This window comes from Daucus carota, chromosome 3 (genome assembly GCF_001625215.2).
Source record: "Daucus carota subsp. sativus chromosome 3, DH1 v3.0, whole genome shotgun sequence".
NCBI classification, from domain to species: Eukaryota; Viridiplantae; Streptophyta; class Magnoliopsida; order Apiales; family Apiaceae; genus Daucus; species Daucus carota.
The window spans coordinates 3,408,674-3,428,642 of NC_030383.2; the positions used below are offsets into that span (position 1 = coordinate 3,408,674).

The window sequence follows — 19,969 nt, forward strand, 5'->3', positions numbered from 1 at the left end:
AATATTTTTCTAATATATTATATAAGTTTATATATATATATATATTGAAATAATAAGTTTATATTGTTAAATTAGTTCCTCTTAAAAACAATTCATGATATTAAAAAAAAACAATTCAAATATCGCATATCTATCCCAAAAATATAAAATTTGACGAGAGAAGAAAATTTGGCGCACCGAAACGTAAATACGTACAGCTTTTCCCAACCTGTAAACTCAACCTCACAAATATCCATGGCGACAAGCCTCCCATGGCGCACCTCACTCGCATCCAAATCACAACCGCTCCATCTCCACCACACAAGAACTCGCCTTTTGTCCACGCGCCACTCCACGCGTCTCCGCGCGTTCCGCCGCAACGACTTCGATGACTTCTCCAGCCGCTTCTCCTCCGGCAAGCTCTGGACCGACCTTTGGAAAAGCGCTAACGACGGTTTCGAGCAGTTCGCTTACGAGACTAGGAAGACTGCCGAAAAAATCGACCGGAGATTCGCGGTTTCGCGGCGATTATCCGACGCGGCTGAGTCGGCGAAGTATCGCGCCAAGGAGATTGATCGTGATTTGAGGATTATGGATAAGTGGAGGAGTTTTAGCTTTGATTTTAGTAGAAATTGGCCTTCGGTGAGTGTTTTTATTGGTTCGATTATTCTTTAGTGTTCGATTTTAGGCTAATTTGATTTTAGGTTAATTTGTGTGAAATGATTGTGTATTGATAACTTTAATTGAAACATGTGTATTTATAAGTGAAATGATTTTATGAATTGGCTGTGAATATGTGTACTATATAAGTGAAATGATATTACAAATTGGCTATGATTATGTACACTATATTAGTCTATAACCAACTCTGAGAGTTATAGGCTCGGTTAATGTTAAGTGTGGTTCGATCATTTGCGTTGATAAGTTTAATTGATTCATATATGTGTATTACTTTTAGATTAGGTTATGTGAGATGATTGGTTGTAATTATGTATATTAACCAAAAGTAAGAATTAATGATTTGATTAAAGTCAAGTGTTTGAATTTATCTTAATCTGTGTGAACTGATTGTGTACTGATATGCTGAAATGATTGATATATGTGAAACGATTTTTGATTTGTTATTAATATATAATTGAGGGTTGATAAGTTTGAGTGTGTTTGATTTTGGGTCAGGTTATGTAAATTTTTAATTTATTGGTAGCAATTATGTATTTGATAACCAACGGTTAAAATATCGGTTTGACTAGTGTTATGTTTGATAAATTATAGGTTAATTTACACGAACTGATTCGTTATGGTGACACATATAGTGTCGATTTTAGGTTAATTTATGAGAAATGATTGCTTATGATGACACGTATAGTGTCGATTTTAAGTTAGTTTATGAGAAATGATTGTTTATGATAACATGTAGTGTTGTGTTTGATTTTAGGTTAATATATATGAAATGAATGGTTATGATGATGTATAGAATATCTAATATATTTTTGTTATTGTTGCAGTACAGGAAGCAGCTTATTGAATTTTTCGATACTCCGTTAGGCAAAGGAATTACGGTATGTATTGTCGTCTATCGCTGAATGTATGAAAAAATTTAAATAGATTTGCTCATGGTGATTTTATCATCAAAGATATCGAATTAAAACATGATAAAGAAGTATTCTGAAGTTGAATTCCAAAACAAGTACTAGAAACCTATGATAGTACTTGGTAGGCCTCTTTCAGTTCACGTGATGCAGACTTGTTTTCTTAGCATTTTAGTAATAATAAACATACGATATCTTAATATTTGTAATCATTTATATTTATCTTGATAATAAGATAACATAGAATTCCTGTTAATGTTTTTAGAAGCAACTATTTTATAACTGTTGACAAAGTGCCGGTGACTTTATATTTGCTGATCCATCAAATGTTACATAGGATACCTTGTTTGCCTAAATTTTGTCATGGCTTAATGCTGTACAACTACAATGTTTATCTTTCTGCCTAACAAACACAATAAAAATCAGGATTTTAGCTTATTAAATCTGATGTTGCTTATCAGTATTTTTTTTCCCCCATGGTTGTGTTGTGGAAAAAATATCAAGTTTTCAATACTAATATTTAGTCCCGCTTATATAGATATAAGAGAAAGGGAGGATTACCTAGATGTTCCTTCACAAATTATATATAGAGTACATGGGATGTTTTCGTAAGTATGATACACAAGTTGTTATATTAATAAATTAAAAAGAGAGGACAGTTGATCAGTTGTTGCGGAATTACTTTAGTTTTTAAGCATCCTCTTTCTGTAGGTACACTACTTATATAGACACTTGATGCCTCATTAATTTGTTTTTTGTACATGTAGACAATCGTCTTCTTGTGGGTTGCGCTATCTGGATGGTTATTTCGGATTGTAATATTTTCAATATGGGTACTACCATTTGCTGGTCCTCTTCTCTTGGGAGCTTTTGCTAATTTTCTTGTTATCAAGGTAAAAGCTGTGTGCAGTAATTTTTTTTAATTTTTTGAATGTTTTGCTTTTGGGATAATAGATAATGAGGTGCTTGACTGCTTGCATATTGTTATTATCTGGGATGTAGACAGCTCTTACTAATGCATATTCTTATTCCACGCGTGTTTCGTGATTTCTGATTACAATAACAATATGACTTGCACTAGTATTATATGCCTCTTATATTTGATTTTTCCAGAGACTACTGATAGATATCTACATACCTTAAGCCATCAGGAGATACCAAGTCACTAGAAACCATGTTTTGCAGCTGTTGAGCAGAACTCTAAAACAATCTTAGTTCTATCTCACTTGTAGTTCGTGCAGAATTGATCATTACTCTTGTGTCTGATAGATGTTTGTTATGCTTAATATTACTAGATCTGATATTTACTATTTTATAGAAGTTTTCCACTTTTCGGTGGTTGTCTTACCTCTAAAGTCCAGGCCTGCTGATCTTACTGAAAAGAATAGACTAGTTTTTGGTCTTAAGACAAAAAATAGTTGTTTAGTCCCCTTCGCTTCGGAAGCTGTTTCTATTTCTACACCTGTTTCTTTGGCTCTGTGATCGTGATGTGTATCATTGTGGTAGAGAGAATACTTATAATCAATACGTTTTAAGAAGAAATATTTGAATTAGGTCTTGGGTTCGATTTTCATTTTTCTCACCCGAGAACAGACACTACTTTATTAGCTTATAAGCTTACTATAAAAACAATAATATTCAGAATTTACATTGAGTAGGGAGTTAAAAAATCTTGCTACTTTTTCCAGAACGCAGTCCGATATAACCGTATCCGTGTATATATATAAAAATCTATCTTTGATGCTGTCATTTTGAAATCTCCACCTCCACCGTTGTTTTACCTCCCAAAGGGCAAAGCGGGCTAGATGAGCGCAGTGAGGAAGTGGGAGCAAGAAAACCAATAACATATATTATACGTATATGTTAGATATTCGCATGAATGTCAACTCATAATTTCATTTAGTAATTTGGAAAAAGTTCTACAAGAGAAATGCACATTTGAAAACTTATTGTCTTCTCCACGGTTGAAGTTATATTTAGAATTTTGTTTCTGGGTTTGGTTTTAGTAGCATGCTTTTTCTTGTTCATCATTAGCAGTTCATAATGCTTTCTAAAATGAGGGCTCATGTATAAGTGTGTTTCATGTAGTTAAAGCATTCTGGTCTGGTGCCATATTATCTTTTGAGAAAAGCCAGATATACATAGATGTATTCTTATTGATTTATTTTCATTAGCAGGGGTCTTGTCCTGCCTGCAAAAGGCAGTTTATTGGAGCCAAAACCCAAACAGTCCGCTGTGCAGGTTGCGGTAACATTGTGTGGCAGCCACAAGGGGACCTCTTTTCAAGAGGTAGTCAAGGAGGTTCCTCAAGCTCGAAATCGGAGATTATTGATGTGGAATTTGAAGAAAAATAACCGCTGCTTCAGGAATGGGATACAATCTCCCACATCGATGCAAGATGGAAAAAGGGCCGTTCAAGAAAACGTTGGAACAAAAGGTTTTACTATTTTATACCACGACTATAATTTTTGCCTTTGGGGAGGGGGGGGGGGGGGGGGGGGGGGGGGGGGGTAGCATGTAATAATTGCTAGTCTTGTTGCTAGTTAGGAGTCTTAGTACTTCTTCAATGTTGTCAATGTAATATATAACTACTTTAGTTGATTAAGTTAAGAAAGTGAAGCAATAGTACGAGGCCCTTGTATACTTTTTTTTTTCCTTTGTAGAGTATCCTTAAATGATTGGTGAATACTCCTTGCACGGTTTTAAATAGTGAGGTTCATTCTCTTAATTATATTCTTTGTATTCTTTCATGCAGTTTTTGCACTTAGCTTTATGGTTTAAAAAGTTTTGCCAGTGTCAAATATCAGTATAGATAATGATGAAACTCTTCATATCATTGAAGTACCCATTTTTGTTTTGACATGGGTAGTCGGACACTTGGACATGCAACTACTATAGAGGCTCCTAGCCTGAGTCCAGATAACATAGATTGCAGGTCTGTTCAGGTATATATGTGCGCCCTTTAAAGTGTACCGATACAGCTGAATAACATAGCACGCATCTGGAAGATGAACTGGAAATAAAAGGGATTAATTTACAGAAATTCCGGCTTCCAAGTGTTTCATTAAGTAATCCTTGTATTAGTATCCTATGCCATAAGAAAGAGACACATGAACCACAAACAGAAATTATCGTACTTAGCCTATTTCGTTCATCTCGTCTTTTCTCTTCCCGCAGCATCTGGACCAAGTTGAATTCAGTCGAGCCATCCTTTGAGGCAACTTGGCTCAAGAAAGAGCATGAATCCTGTTGTCCCCTCCAGTGAACTACTCCACAAATACGGCTGTGTTTGGTGAAGGTTCTGTAAATTTTGCCTTCTCACTGAGCTCCTCGAATGATGTAACAAGGTTCTGAAGCCTTGCAACAAACTCCATCAGCAAGGAAGTGAAGGTAGCTAATGACAGCGCACTTGCACTTTCATATGTATGTACCTCGCGTTCATTAAGAACGGTGTCACCAAGCATGGATAAACGTGAGGGCCATTGTTGCTGCCTGGAAATATCTTCAGACGAAGCAACTCCAAACGACAGAGCTTGGCTCATGTTCGGGTGCTTTGGCGTGTGCATTGATCTTAAATGGCCCGCTACTTGACTGAGGGAGCTTATAAGCAGATTCTTGTTTTCAGAATCCTTCAGTTCTTGTATATTGTTGGGATCCTCAAATTCCTTTGGCATTCTGGTACTTGCCCAACTCTCAGCATTGATCAGAAGGTATGATTTCTTGTCAATTGCCAGTTGCAACTCTTCTGCAGCCTCATGCACTTCTGCTAGCAAATCTTCCGGGCTTAATTTCTCCATCCTTTCAACCTTCGCGCCAAGCTCAAGTAACACTTTAGCACCTGCAGTGCCAACTTTCTGAATCTCACTCCTGAAAACCTGTCTCAACTCAGCCGCTGCCTACAAAAGTTTAATTCCAGCATTGATTCTATGCAAGTAACTCTTAGAGTGGGAAAGCATAAGTTGTTTTGTTACCTGTATCTCGCTAAGTATACATCCATGCATAGCCATGATTGTAAACGCGCAATGCCTTAATGCACCACTGACTTTGACATAGGTACTCCACGGATAATTGAACATTTTGTAACGACCATGAGGCGGTTCCCATACAGCAAAACCTAACTACAGAACAAAGAAACAAAATCTACGTGTCAGATCATTTCTTAGCCAGGTCTGGTATTCGAGCTATACAGCAAAGAATGATGTATACCAAGGTTTCCTCTTGGCTAGTAGACTGTACAGCAGCTCTATATCCGCTGTACAATGGATCATCAGAAGCTTGATATACAAGAATTTTTGAAGGAATTCTTTCATATTCGACACAGTCCAGGTACCTCTTAACGCAGCCTGTAGGAAGGAGAATCCGAGGTAATGTTATGTTCAGTCCCCAGAACAAACAGAAGATACTTATAGAAGAAAAATTCTGACCTTCCAAGGAGTTGGCAACACCTCTGAAGTTTTTCACAACCAATTTGTGCAGATCCTCTCCTGACCAGATGGGGTAAATGCATATGTTTATGACCATACAAACACCAGCTCCGACAGAGATCAATAACAATCTTGAAAAAGCTGTTTTAACAAAATGTGACATCCCGGATACCAGAACAATACAATACGTCAACAAGAAACAACGAAATCCATATTCATATTGCTTCATTGCTGGATGTTGTTTCAGATAGCTCGCGAAGAAACCTAATAAACAATATGCAAATGACAGAAGTCTCAGAACTATTAAACCAGGAAGGGGAAAGGGACATTCGAATCAGATTCATGAGTTTTGGCAACAAAGGGATAGCGTAAAGCTGGAGCAGGCCTTCCTATCCTAAACTTACGCCCATGAAACAGACGCGGTGAAGAAAACCAGACCTGCAATGAAGATGCTAGTAACAATCACAACTTCTTGAAACTTTCCAGCCATCTGGGATAGTTCTGCATTACAAAGAGCCAACGCTCCAGCTAAAAGCGTCCCCACAGCACGGTTAAATCCCTTACTAAGCGTAGCTCCTATGAATTTACACAAATCCAAAACACATACATATTAGGAGAATCAAGAAAACACATAGATAACTTTGAGTAAAGAATTTCAAGCACAAATATAACAAAATCAATTTTGAAAAATGCTAGGTATCCCAAGAATTGTTCCCAAAATTTTCCCAGCAATGTCTGATTCGTTCTACTCACATAAAAATGGGACCCCTGTATGCACATAAACCACCCAATCCACGTCATTTGGTAAAAAATTTGGGACAAAATTTGGGGTACGTAGCATTACTCGTCATTTTTATACCTATACTAAATTCAAACACAACCACGACAGTAAGAATTGCCCAGATTGACTGTTGCCCGATATAAGACAATGGCTCTCTAAAGAAAATAAGAAGCGAAACAATCACCAGAGCCAACCCCATCTTAGCTGCAAAAACAACTTTCCTGGGATCTGATCGACCCATTTTAAAGGCCTTAAAAATACCATTCTCAACATCACATCTAAATTTAATGAGTTTTTCGTGAAATCTTGACCAGAAACTCTCATCTTCATTAGGATAGTCGCCTTCCAGAAACCCCAGTTCAGGATAGGTCTTTCTTGATAGCCACCTATCTCTAGGTGTTCTTAGGAAACTGTGCTTGAATGATCCAAAATTACCCGCCATTTTTCTGTTAAGCTACCATGAAAAGAGTAACGATATGGTTGTGTTTTCGACAAGCATGAAAGTGTACACATATGGAGAGAAGAACAGGGATCAGAATGGGACTAAATCCTCCTGGAAAATTGGGTAATGTTACACATCACAGAGGTCACAGCTCTCATGCTTAACTTGTGAGTTTATTAAATACAAGCCTGTGAATAGGCAAAAGTATGGTTAATAATTTGTTGATACAAATAAAATGATCAGTCTGATTTCTATAAATTTTAGTAAGAATCCCTTATGATAAAGCTGTAATACATAAAACTGAATCAAAGATTTTCCTTTTTTGAATCATTTGACAATATGGCAAACAAACTATTTTAAGGATAGTGACCCTTATTCCCTGAACATGTATCGTAATTTAAAAATTCAACTTCTTTAAAAATGTAATATGGGATGTTCTCCTAAGAGCATATCTAAATTCAGCTCAAGAAAACAGAAACGATGAACAAGAATTGCTGGACACCCTATCTGTTTTTCTTTCTCGGCCTCCTATATCAATCTTTTCAACAAAACCAAGAAATTCAGAAGTAACCCCTTCTTTAAGGATCTTGACCCAAAACTGAAATATCATTGCATATGATTACATACTTGTTACTAGATATCAGAACCAAAAATATCATTCTGGCAAAGAAATTCATAAATTTCATTAAAGAAGAAATCCACACAAACTTCATTACTGACAATGATATAAAATGATGTCCTAAGAGAAAATTCAAATTCAAAATGTGGGTGGCAAAGCCAAGTGACCAGAATGGCAGAGCACTCTACTTCTTTTCTTCCTTCTCGGCCTCAGCAGCTCTCTTCAACCTAGCACCAAGATGGCGCTCATTTGTTCTCTCTGCCCTAAGCTTGGAATAGGCTTTGAATGCCTTCATCTCATCTGTTACCTTAACCAGCTCCACAGTTGGCTTCTCACGAACAATTGGCATGTAGTCCCCTATTACTTGAGTGGCATTTGCCAGCTCCTCAGGAGCAGAATCACCACCCTAGAACAGAAAATTTGTTCAGATAATTTGCAAAGAACCTGTCAACATTTATTTATTCAGTATCAGATCATCGGCCATACCTTAACCTTGCGAGCACGCCTTGGGAAGACAACAAGCTTAGCTTTGTAGGTCTTTAGCCTTTGCACATTTGTCTGGAGGCCTTCCAGAGAACGATTGCGACGGCGATGGTCAACTGCAATGCCAATGGTAGGGGCAAGTTTCTTTGGGATAGCTGCAGCCTAGTAGTAAATAAAATAATTGGTTAGCAGGCAGTTACGAGAAAAGTACCAAATAACATGTTATCATACTTCCACTCACCCCTAATAGTCATATATTCATCGACAGCTGGTGTAAAAAGAATGGTTTTCATTGCCTGTGTGCTAAATGATTCTAGTATTAAAGTTTGAAAATGTGCACGCACTATAACACACTATAGCAGAAAAACTACAAAACAAGTTCTACACAGTTAACATTATGCAGCAGCACAAGCCATAAAGAATAATCTTCACAGCAATGTCTCTAAAATTCAAGTACAAATTCAATATATTAACACCAGAGCCATATCATTAATTTAAATAGCATGTACACTTTAAAGTCCAAACTAGCTACACGCTGCCTAAAGAGTAGAGCCTAATAAAAGACAATAAGACCAATTTTCACTCCCTAAAGAAATAAGAAAGTCAAGAAAAACCATGCTTTACTGTATTTAGGCAAGAAAAAAGGATCATGCAGGACAAGTAATCTGAAGCAAGTAAATAGTTACCCACCTTAAGCTCCTCAAGAGAAAATCCCCTGCCAGCCCTAACTTTCATGTTATACTTCAGTGTCTGTCCATGAACAATGGGACGAAGAGGCCCAGCTGTGGGACGAGGGAAGGTCTTTACTGCCTTCTTTTGCCTAGCTGCATTAATAATAGAAGATACAGTCTCAAAACCCATTTTCATTCTGTTAATTATTCACTTTTTAGCCATAATCTTACAAGCAATGAACTATAACAATCACATCTGGGAAAAGGTATACAACGGAAAGAACACTATACCATTCCTTCTCCTGGTCTTGCGAGCAGGCTGGTTGAACCAGGTCTTGATATAGTTCTGCCAGTGCTTCTTAAAGTGACCATTGGGAATAACATTGTTATGCTTCATCTCTTACCTAAAAACATCAATATATACCAGAATTTATTAACACAAATTCAACTCCCCCGACTATACAACACAAGAAATTCAACCAACATCTCGAAACCATACAACAAACATCATTCCCCTCCATAATTCAACATCCACATTTTCCACCGACAAAGCATCGAAAAACAAAACAAAACTTCCGAACCACTATCTAATCCACCAATTTTACGACTCCACTATATAACTCAAATCTCACACTACAAAATACATATAAAACATCAACAAAAAACAAATTAAAGTTCCGAAACAGCCTATTCAACAACACGATTGTAAAAATGATCAACCTATACATACAACATACATACAAAACAACTGAAATCACAAGTACACAACAACCTCGCATCTCTTCAACATTATTAATCACACATTTCAAATACACAAACAATTCAATAAAATCAATTTATATAACAAAAAACAAAACGAGGTAATTGAAACAACTATATACAATCTGTTGAGTAAAATTATATGATATATGGATTAGAGATACCTGTGGATGTGACGGCGGCGGCGATTTTTCCGGCAGAGCTGTGCCTCCTCTCTTGTGCTAAGGCCTTCTGATTTGTGGCGTTTCTGAGCTTTTATAAAACCCTAGAGAGAATAGTGAGTTTAGGGTTTATCGGGCCGGCCCAACTATTTCATTCTTGGGCTATATAATTTGGACTGGATTGTCATTACCTTTTGGTAGGGCTGTCAAAAAAATCCGAAAGATCCGATATCCGTCCGAAAAATCCGTCACCGTATCCGGGAAAAAGCGGATATAATCCATATCCGGAATAAAACGGATATTATCCGTATTCGAATCCGGGGTTTGCGGATACGGATATGGATATAGGCGTATTCGTATCCGAAAATATCCGTATCCGAAATTATTATTATATGTATATAATAATACATATATAAATTTATTTTTTACTTATATTTTTTATTTTATCATATAAATTTTGAAAAAGAATTAATATTTAAAATAAAAAAGAAACATTAAGTATCTTGCAAATGGAGAATGGAGAAAATGGAACTATCTTCATTAAGCTTTTTCTTTTTAAAATTGTTGCAGATAGTGTTGTTTTGTGATTTAAGTTGTTAAAATTAATATTTTGTTCGAAATATTTGGCCTGAATGCCCAAATTTCGGTTAAATTATGTTATTAATTTCCGATTGGGTATACATTTGCTGTTGAACGGTTCAAAATATGTTTTTCTAATTAATCTCAAAATGTATATTTGATTTTTAGTGATGTTTGAAAAAAGGGATACGGATATTATCCGTATCCGGATAATATCCGGCCGGATACATATCTTTTTATTCTAAAATTTGCGTATCCGTATCCGGATCCGAATCCGATTTTGAGTAGGCGGATACGGATATGGGCAAATCCGTATCTGTTTTATCCGTTTGACACCCCTACCTTTTGGTAATAGACAAATAAATTACGGGATTTAATAAAATATATAGTTATATTTTATAAATGGGATTCCAAATAGTTATCATTAATTTATAAGATAACTAGTTAATAAGCATATTTTTGGGTGACATCGCAACATTTTTCTAAAAATCATAGACAAGTAAATCAGTACCAATCATGTTATATTACATAAATTAGCTAAAAATATATATTACAAATTCGATCATATGAATGAATTATTTTATTTTAAAAAATTTATATAATATATATATATATATATATGTGTGTGTGTGTGTGTGTGTGTGTGTGTGTGTGTCTAGGGAAGGGTTCTGGTACAAACTTACAAACTTTTTTTGTTCAACACATATATAACTTGAGTTCAACATTTTTTTAAGATATTATGTTGAACATCGATTAAAACTGTGTCGGAGAAGTACATAAACTAGTTTTGCAATATTATAACTAAGTTAAACTTATTATATAACCAATATTTATCTTTCTAGACCCTACCCAAACCCCAGAGGTATAGTTTAAGCATCTCTATAAATATATTCAACACAATGGTAATTGATGTTCTACACCCAATGTTGAACCCCAGTTACGAATGTGTTGAATGCACGATTTATCTGTGCGTTATTTTTGAAATTATGATGTTTTTTTAATAATTTTCAACATGGATATTTTCTATAATTAAGGATTAACAGGTTGAGAGAATAAAAAAAATTCAAAAAAAAAGTTTGTAAGTTTGTAACTTAAAAAAAAAAATATTTGACTTTATCCCTATATATATATATATATATATATATATATATATATATATATATATAAATGAATGTTTTTACTTGTGTTCTTATATGTAAGATAACATACAAGTTGAGGACAAAGTCGACTCTGGTTGTATCAAATTCGCCTAAAGTATTTAATAACAAATAACTAATACTTAAAATTATTATTATTTACTATACTTTTTAGTTTTCATTTATATAGACACACACACACACACACATATATATACATATATATAGAAATCAATAAAATGTAAGAAACTAGAAACTACTCCCGCAATTATTGTTTATAGTTACAGTATCACTTGTTCATACACTATTAGTCGCTATTATAAAATAGTTAATATTTATTTTTATAATTGAGAAAAATTTCTTATATTTATTATTGATTTATTATTGATGGTCAATTATTGATGATTAATCATAGTTATAGAAGGTCCGTGATGATAGCAAGGAACGAAAAGAGGTATGTAGTGGTGGTGAATAGTCATCAATAGTGTCAAGTTAAGCAAACAACGATAGGCTAAGCGTGATTGTATGCGATGACGACAGTATTGAACAGGTCGATAATGATGTTAGGAGGTTCGTCAATATGAGTGAAAATGATGATGATATATGTACATTCTATATATGTGTATTTATATTTTTGTATTTGTAGTTGAAAATAGTGATAAAAAATTGGTCAATAACTATTTTCTAGTTTCTAACCTAATTTGGCTTTTAGTATATATAAATGTACATTGGAATATATGTTAAATTTTAAAATTAAGATGTATAAGTCGTTTTCTAGGTAAACATGTTTAAGGAGAATAAAATACTTTCATTGTTTATCAGTCTCACGATGATAATTCACTAAACACATTATAGCATTTATTGAACTTATTTTATAATATGATCCCGAAGTTTCACCCATATTTTTGTTACTAATTTTAAAATTAAGATGTATAAGTCGTTTTCAAGGTAAACATGTTTAAGGAGAATAAAATACTTTCATTGTTTATCAGTCTCACGATGATAATTCACTGAACACATTATAGCATTTGTTGAACTTATTTTATAATATGATCCCGAAGTTTCACCCATATTTTTGTTACTAATTATAAATACACATTCTTGTTATATTTTTTAATTAACCAATACATTTCTAAAACTTGAAGGGGGTTACCGAGTGAACTTATCATGATTATATTATTTTACACGCTTGCTTAATCGTAGGTATTATTGAACCAAACAAAAAAAAAATCAAATCAAACATGTCACCTTTGTAGTACTTCAATATGATATTTCTCCCTCAGCCCCGGACTTTTTAGGGGCAAAAATATATGGGCCGGTTGGGTGGGCCTAAAATAAGTGCTTCTTGCTAAAAATAAAAAAGTAAAACAGAAGTTGGAAGCAAGTTAAGACTTATAAGTGATTAAAGTGTTTGGAAAAAAGTAGATACCATAAAACAAAAGCTAGTATTCTTAACTTTTTATAAGTACTTCTTGACTTTTTAAACAAACGGTACGAATACATGCTTTTAACTTACAACTCCGCTTAAGAGCCCGGGCCAGACACCCACATAGTCTATCGGGGTATTAAAAAGTTTAATCATTAAAAATTTAAAATTTTGATTTTTAAATAATATTATTTAAGATGATGTTTTGAACTTGTCTAATATTAATTCTATGTTAAAAATATTTTTTCTTTTGATGTGAATGTTAAAATTATTATTACTATCTCAATTTTAGTTCATATGTTTAACACTAAAAATTGACTTGAAACTTGTTATTTTTGGAAGAAATAAAACAATAATTAAATATAATATTATGATAAACTTAAAAGTTATAGTAAATATACCAAAGAAAAGCATTAAATTATTATTTGTGTAATATTTTGATTATGAGAAAGGTCGGTTCACAAAATTTATTGATATATACGCCATTTAATATCTTGTGTATAAAGAGTCTATAAAACCCACCATCCAACTATCCAAACCAATTAAAACTCTGTATTATTAAATTCTCATTAATTTTATAACTTACTCATCTTTGTCGAAAGTAACTTTTACATCCTCGTTATTCCCGAATTCATCACTCAGATCTAGTTTGATTGAAGACTTTACATGATACATACAACTATATTCAAGAGTTTGCAAGATACATAACATTCAGATTTCATCAGGTATTACTTGGTAAGTCATTTTCTAATTCGATTCATATTCAAATTTTTTTTACATTTATTCCAAAACAAAACGGGCTGAAATCAATCTAATTCGATATATTCTGTACACGAATTCATTTACGTTGTTGTTTCATTCTTAAAATGTCGATTGATTTGGATTTGATTGAAATTTTGTGTTTCAAATTAATCGCGTTGTATCGAAACCTCGCGATTGAATTTGATTTTAGATATTTGGGTTAGATTCAGATCTTAATCAGTATTCATTCTAAAAATTTTGTTTTTTTTAGAATCAACCAATCTACATATTAATATATTAAATTGTGGCACAAAACTATTAACACCGCTTATTATTTGATTTGATTTTTTCGAAACTGCACATATCATGAGACGTATAAGATATTTTTTACTTGATTATTATGAATTTTTTATTTTAAAATAACATATTAGATTTTTTATTATAATTATTAATTTTATAAATTTTTATGATGCAGGAAACAATGAAGAAAGTGCTTCAAATAATTGTCTTTTGGAATGGGCAGGTTACATTTTCATATTTAATCTCCGGAACAGGTATTGCACTAGCATTTAATTTGATAATTTATAAGTTTCTTCTTTATAAAGAAAATAAAACACAATTTAATTGTAATGCAGGTATCACCTGGCTAACAAGAATCATCTTTTTAAGCGGAGTTATGCTCATAAAAGCTTGGTGCCACTATGAATGTCGTATCCTTGGCGCATTTCATGGTTTACTGGCTACATATGCTTTGGAAGCTTTGATTCTATTCATATTCCAGCTGTTCAATTCATCTTTAAATGGACTTCTAGATTGTGTGTGTATGACATTGTAGTTATTTATGCATTTGATGAGCATGTTTGTTCAGTATTGTATTTTACTCTTTTTATCCGTGTAGGTGCTTTATCGATTTTTGGATTATTATGCAAACTTTGATTGGAAGAACTGTTGTATCAGTTTGGAGGGTCAAGTTCTCACATCATCCCTTCCCAACCTAGTTGGTAAACATATATTTACAACTAATGTGTCTATCTTTATCGTATAACTACTAAGATAGTGGTAGAAATGATGATTTTTTTTCTTTTGTGTACATGTAGTTACTAATCAAGGGAATGGCAGAGCATAACCATTGCTTTCAAGAAAAGTTATGAGATTATATACCGAATTGTTTTCATCATATATGCTTGGTTGATCTTCTTGATGAATTCGGAAAGCTACACGATTCTTATGAATACATAAAACACGTGAACCAGATTTTTAAGGGGCAAACATTTTATTCGACTTGGATCATGAGAATGCTTGATATTATATTTTGTTAACTAATATGTATATAATTACTAGAAGATGGAGCAATATTGTTGATTTTAGAAGCCTTGTAACTAACCAATTAATGTTTTTCTCTTTTGGCCTTAAAGATTCAAGTGGTTTACAGTTCACCATGCCATCTCAATAGAAGTAGATAGCTTGTTCCTTGCAAGTTGAACCTATTACTTTATTTGGCTAGTGAGTAAGAGTGCCTGATAAGTGGCAAAAGATTATTTAAGTGTTAGCACGAGATAAATTATCAAGTTATTAGCAAAGTTCACAAGATTCGGTATCTGTTCACGAGGCGGCAAATAGCTTTACTAAAGGGAGCTTAAGATGATAAAGAGATAACTTATTCCATTATCTTCTTTGTAATATGAAAAAGATGTAGCTTCTTCATATTAGAGATTTAACGAAAAAATGCTTACTATTCTGTCTGTCCATTCAAGAAACCATATCTGTCACTTCTTTTCAACTAGCTAGACATGTTCTGGCGATGGTTTGAGTTAAAATTTAGACACAGATAAGGGCAATAACAATATAATTTGACCATGTCTTTTCACAGTTAGCTTTTGGCATGCAGTTAAGATTATAGTAACATTTACCTCTTTTGCTTCCGTTGAATTACCAGAAGCTGTACATATATAAAAGTATAATAACCTACTTATCATCTTAAGAGGATCACAAAGACTTAATAAGTAATAGACCATGCATATTGGTCTCAGTATCATGATTAATGAACATCTACTTGTTTCTCTTCAATCTACAAACTTATATTCATCATCTTATCACGTTGCCCCTGACCTTGAAAGTCACACTTTACATTTTTCCAAGGAAAAATTAAAAACAGAGTAAATATTAAATGCTTGGACTTCTCTTATTAAATTACCCTTACTTCAATGCTCAAATGCTACTATTAGCAGTAATTTTGGGCTTATAATTATGTCAAGACTGCGGGCTTTGCTTAAAAGTCAGCTGAATGTAGGTTGCAATACCAGCGACAACTGATTAGCCAACAACATCATCCGCCCAGAGGCTAGCATCAAGCAGTTTGTGAAATTTTGTAACAAACTTTGTCATCTTCTCATTCACCTCACATTCTCTTTCATTTCTAGCACCACAGCCTGCACCGTCAACTCTAAAGAGTAGGTTTGTACTACTAAGCGTTGATGCCTTCTTTTGAATATTGTTTTCTAAACCTACATTTGATGCATGTTCTGCCTACGCATTTTTCATCACCTCCTACAAATTTAATATTTTAAAACATATATTATACACCAGAAGTTTGTTAGTAATAAAAGTAAACAATTTATAAGGGGGCCAATAGTTGCAAAAGTGACGAGAAAATACCAGTAATCTAAAGTTATCAATTGTTAGTTTCTCTGCAGTCACTGGCGATCGGTTAATTTCGGCATAAGTGTCATACTTTCAGCAGTTAAAAGAGTCTACTTCTATTGCAAGTTCTTCATGGTCCCTTCCTGTGAGAGAAAATTTTACAAAAATGAAATGAGGTTTCTACACCTACCTTCAACTAATCAAGCTATCTAATTTTTCACTGAACAAAATGTATGCAAAAAACTGGTACCTGTTTTCTCAGCCCTGACCTTGCAGATTCACGATTAACCTGCTTCCGCCTTTCTCTTCAAATCTTGCTCATTCTATACACAATTTGAGGCAGCAAAATCATATTCATGATGATATCTAAGATCAATTTAACTGAAATAACTGATTATGTAATATATGATCCAGAATCTTTCTATATGTAAGTATTGCAACTTGTTCATCTTGATGAGCTTTTAACAATGTAAAACGAAGATGAATAAAACTAAAGAGGTACAGAGATCTCACGTGCAACCACGAGTCATTTAGTATCATAGCAGAAGGTTGCTGACCATCAACTGGACTATTTATTGCAGGTTAGAGGAGGTATGAATTTTTTTATTTTTATTTTGAAAATGAGAATGTATGACATTATATTTTAATGCTCGTTAGTCGATGACGTGGTACTAATACTGCAGAGTATATTAATGAATAATATCGTTGCGAACATGTCCCCTCCCATTCGAATTGAAAAGTTATAGATTTATTGATAAACATACCCACACTTCCATCTTCAAAGCTCAGATATATGGATTGGCTATCACAAGATATGTAGCATGTGTGATTGGACCACTTGCTTCTCATGGAACCGACTACAAACAAGAAGGGGGGAAAAATTAATGGTGTCAATTATAGAACCTATGCCCAATAATAAGTTTTGGCAACTGAGGAACCAACTACGTATTCCTGATACAGATGACTATAATATGCCACCACAATAATTTGCTGATGGTGCAGTAAAATGCACCAGGCAGCATGACATGAAAAAGATAAGAGTCATGCAGACAATTTTAAGTAGTTATGGTTAAGAGTAGTACACAATACCTGCTTGAGGCATTCAAGTTTAGGTGCTTCATATATTGCTATCTGTGTTTCATGGACTGCTATCAGATGGGTCTGATGCTGGTGAAATTGCACACGGGAATCAGCAAGGGGAGCTGCAGCCCGACCTGCCGGAATTTGCAATTGTCTACTTGTTTGTTTTTCCCATCCATCTGTGCTCCAAACACATAGATGTACAAACAAATAGCTATAATTGGCTGAACAAAAAAGAACTTGCGTTTTAATAATGTATCTGGTTTGGCGTGTAGCATTCTAGAATTCCATATGTTATTACTGGTTTGATACAAAGCTATTTCTGGTGACCACATATTCAGCAGCTTGGAACAAAAGCATGACCAAGAAGACATACAGCATACGATAGTAAAAACCCCAATCCTTAGGGCCAAATGTTCAATAGATGCAAAATGTAAAATAAAATTATGTCAATAAATCCTTAGAAGAGTCAATGTAAACATAACAAACAATATATCACAAATTATATATGCACTTATGTAGTCTGAAGGGAGTTTAAAAGTATAAAACAAATTTACATGTGAATATCTCTTCCTTTTAATGAAGCCAGCTACTGCAGAATGTAACCATGTACAGAGAATTGTAGTAATTTATGTAAATTGATACTTGACCATTGATCCCTTGTTTTAATTTACTACCAGACTTTATTTGTCGCAATGATTTAAGTATACTTGACCATTGATCCCTTGTTTTTGACATCATTTCATTCTCACTATTTCTATAGTAGTGCTAGCCCTGAACAAGGAGAGTAGATGCTAAAATCAGACACAGAATATTTAAATCAGACCCAAAAATATAAATACCCTTATTTTGTCTATGATTTCAAAGTTTATATACACTCACACAACTGAGTTTCTCTAAATACAATCATTATATTATATTAATAATCATATGAGCATTTGCCACACCAGAAAATGTCTCTAAGATGCAAAATTAAATTGAGATACAGATATATAAACTCGATGATAGAATTCTTACCAATTTTTTTTTGTTTGGTCTGTCACCACTCACCACCACAAAGTTGATATTTTCCCTTAAAAGTTGAGCTTCTGGACTCATGCTACTCCATAAAGAAAAGAAAGGAAGGTAATTATAAGATAACTTAAGAAGTGAGATTGTGGTCTTATAGCATAAGCATCACTGTGGCCATGATAGGCCTATTTGTGTTATTTTCTTGTACACATAGTATCCCGATGCGAATACATTCTTTAATTTCATTTATTGTACCTCAACTTTTTCTTAATAATGCACCTCTGACACTAAGAATACGCTGCTAACATATATCCATCATAATTTATGCATAGTATTGAATTGTGTAAGATCGTGAAATGAAATTCGTTCTTATTATAGTGCTTAAAAAGTATGTGTTCTTATTATATGTATTTTATATCCTTTTGACGATAAGTGGCATTCAATGGATGGAGAGTTACTATATTCCTATGATTCTACTTGTAGTCCTCAAGTCCCGTCTAAATTGACTAATCTTGCGAATCCTGGTAAAATCTTTATATTATAATTTTGCCACTAATATGCCTATAAATTAGCAATCTATTACAAATTCTATCACTAATAATATAACACCTTAATACCTAAGGAGCCTGAAAATTTTGTTAATTTAAGTTAACAGAGTTTTAATTTAAACATTCTCTTATTTTGGTAATATATTACACATCTGCTGAGCTAAATTGCAAGATATTCTGTCCAAAACTTTTGAATATACTTGGCTGCAATAGAAATGTTTGTGGTGAAATGATGATCTCCTCAAGGCAACCCCATGTACATAATTTAGCATTATATTGACCTTTGAGCTTAGGATATCAGGTTCGGAAAATTTAAGAGATCAGCAACTTAACTTAGACCAACACTTGTGTATTATAGAATGTAACTGTATATATTGATTAAAAAGGTACTGTTATGACAAACAGCAAATCACATAATAATCGTGTAAGTTGAGAGTTTTAAAGAAGGCACCAAATAGCGTCGATACCAAATCAAAAAATGATAATAAACCCCTTGACCGGCATAGAGCATCTGAAGCACTGACGGGGATATGCTGATCTGCTATCCAAAGGATAGTTGAGATATAAGTTTATTGGCGTTAGAAACATGGAAGAGGTGCAGCAATTATAAATAGCAGATGACTAATGGAGTCATAAGAAAACAATGATGATATTAAATAACAGAAGGATAAGATGAATTGATGGAAAGAGATAAACGTAAAAGTTCTTTGTATATTACCACAGAGAACCCTGACATTAGAGCTGGTATGGAGTTAATATCTAATTCATGGCAGGCACTAAGCCAAAGTGATGGAAAGTAGCACCGAAGGTCATATAATTCAGAATGTGCAAGTCAGCTAGAAATAAAAAGTAACCAGCAGGCCGCTTCCTAAATTAGTAGATCATTATCACCTCTGCCTG

General features: G+C 33.8%; 4 protein-coding genes and 1 long non-coding RNA gene across 6 annotated transcripts; 2 read left to right on the plus strand and 3 right to left on the minus strand.

Moving 5' to 3' along the window:
• Positions 1–145: 145 nt before the first annotated feature.
• On the plus strand, positions 146–4,318 carry LOC108211094 (uncharacterized). The gene is made up of 4 exons (XM_017382600.2): positions 146–621; positions 1,485–1,538; positions 2,336–2,461; positions 3,746–4,318. Exons 1-4 carry the CDS (start codon positions 235–237, stop codon positions 3,920–3,922), a joined length of 744 nt encoding a protein of 247 aa, XP_017238089.1. The 5' UTR covers positions 146–234; the 3' UTR covers positions 3,923–4,318.
• A 120-nt stretch (positions 4,319–4,438) lies between these two features.
• On the minus strand, positions 4,439–7,722 carry LOC108213463 (aluminum-activated malate transporter 4). The gene is made up of 6 exons (XM_017385259.2): positions 6,852–7,722; positions 6,431–6,568; positions 5,993–6,256; positions 5,775–5,911; positions 5,540–5,686; positions 4,439–5,464 (listed from the first exon to the last, which is right to left on the minus strand). Exons 1-6 carry the CDS (start codon positions 7,213–7,215, stop codon positions 4,835–4,837), a joined length of 1,680 nt encoding a protein of 559 aa, XP_017240748.1. The 5' UTR covers positions 7,216–7,722; the 3' UTR covers positions 4,439–4,834.
• Positions 7,723–7,873: 151 nt separating this feature from the next.
• LOC108210625 (large ribosomal subunit protein eL13z) lies at positions 7,874–10,056 on the minus strand. Its single transcript, XM_017381991.2, has 5 exons — positions 9,912–10,056; positions 9,280–9,392; positions 9,008–9,141; positions 8,321–8,479; positions 7,874–8,240 (listed from the first exon to the last, which is right to left on the minus strand). Exons 2-5 carry the CDS (start codon positions 9,383–9,385, stop codon positions 8,019–8,021), a joined length of 621 nt encoding a protein of 206 aa, XP_017237480.1. The 5' UTR covers positions 9,386–9,392; positions 9,912–10,056; the 3' UTR covers positions 7,874–8,018.
• A 3,556-nt stretch (positions 10,057–13,612) lies between these two features.
• LOC108213879 (uncharacterized) lies at positions 13,613–15,226 on the plus strand. Of its 2 annotated transcripts, none has more exons than XM_017385668.2 (5): positions 13,613–13,784; positions 14,266–14,344; positions 14,426–14,607; positions 14,689–14,791; positions 14,888–15,226. In XM_017385668.2, the coding sequence occupies exons 2-5, from the start codon at positions 14,272–14,274 to the stop codon at positions 14,914–14,916; spliced, it is 387 nt and encodes a 128-aa protein (XP_017241157.1). In that variant the 5' UTR covers positions 13,613–13,784; positions 14,266–14,271; the 3' UTR covers positions 14,917–15,226. The 2 variants fall into 2 exon arrangements, with proteins under 2 accessions (XP_017241157.1, XP_017241158.1); XM_017385669.2 differs by having other exon boundaries at positions 13,613–13,774.
• Positions 15,227–15,786: 560 nt separating this feature from the next.
• Positions 15,787–18,518, minus strand: LOC108214461 (uncharacterized). The gene is made up of 5 exons (XR_001805629.2): positions 17,520–18,518; positions 17,195–17,287; positions 16,681–16,753; positions 16,446–16,573; positions 15,787–16,337 (listed from the first exon to the last, which is right to left on the minus strand). It is a non-coding gene; the product is annotated as an uncharacterized LOC108214461 (long non-coding RNA).
• Between the last annotated feature and the right edge of the window lie 1,451 nt (positions 18,519–19,969).

Bases quoted from the DNA above. Each gene is read 5' to 3' on its own strand.
- LOC108211094 (XM_017382600.2), top strand. From the start codon at position 235: ATGGCGACAAGCCTCCCATGGCGCACCTCACTCGCATCCAAATCACAA. The intron at 1,539-2,335 runs GTATGTATTGTC...TTGTACATGTAG, and splicing joins CGTTAGGCAAAGGAATTACG to ACAATCGTCTTCTTGTGGGT. The intron at 2,462-3,745 runs GTAAAAGCTGTG...TTTCATTAGCAG, and splicing joins CTAATTTTCTTGTTATCAAG to GGGTCTTGTCCTGCCTGCAA.
- LOC108213463 (XM_017385259.2), bottom strand. From the start codon at position 7,215: ATGGCGGGTAATTTTGGATCATTCAAGCACAGTTTCCTAAGAACACCT. The intron at 6,569-6,851 runs GTATAAAAATGA...GTAAATTCATAG, and splicing joins TGTGTTTGAATTTAGTATAG to GAGCTACGCTTAGTAAGGGA. The intron at 5,465-5,539 runs GTAACAAAACAA...AAACTTTTGTAG, and splicing joins GTATACTTAGCGAGATACAG to GCAGCGGCTGAGTTGAGACA.
- LOC108210625 (XM_017381991.2), bottom strand. From the start codon at position 9,385: ATGAAGCATAACAATGTTATTCCCAATGGTCACTTTAAGAAGCACTGG. The intron at 8,480-9,007 runs GTGGGTAACTAT...ATTTACTACTAG, and splicing joins TTTCTCTTGAGGAGCTTAAG to GCTGCAGCTATCCCAAAGAA. The intron at 8,241-8,320 runs GTATGGCCGATG...TTTCTGTTCTAG, and splicing joins GGCGTGCTCGCAAGGTTAAG to GGTGGTGATTCTGCTCCTGA.
- LOC108213879 (XM_017385668.2), top strand. From the start codon at position 14,272: ATGAAGAAAGTGCTTCAAATAATTGTCTTTTGGAATGGGCAGGTTACA. The intron at 14,608-14,688 runs GTGTGTATGACA...TTATCCGTGTAG, and splicing joins TAAATGGACTTCTAGATTGT to GTGCTTTATCGATTTTTGGA. The intron at 14,792-14,887 runs GTAAACATATAT...GTGTACATGTAG, and splicing joins ATCCCTTCCCAACCTAGTTG to TTACTAATCAAGGGAATGGC.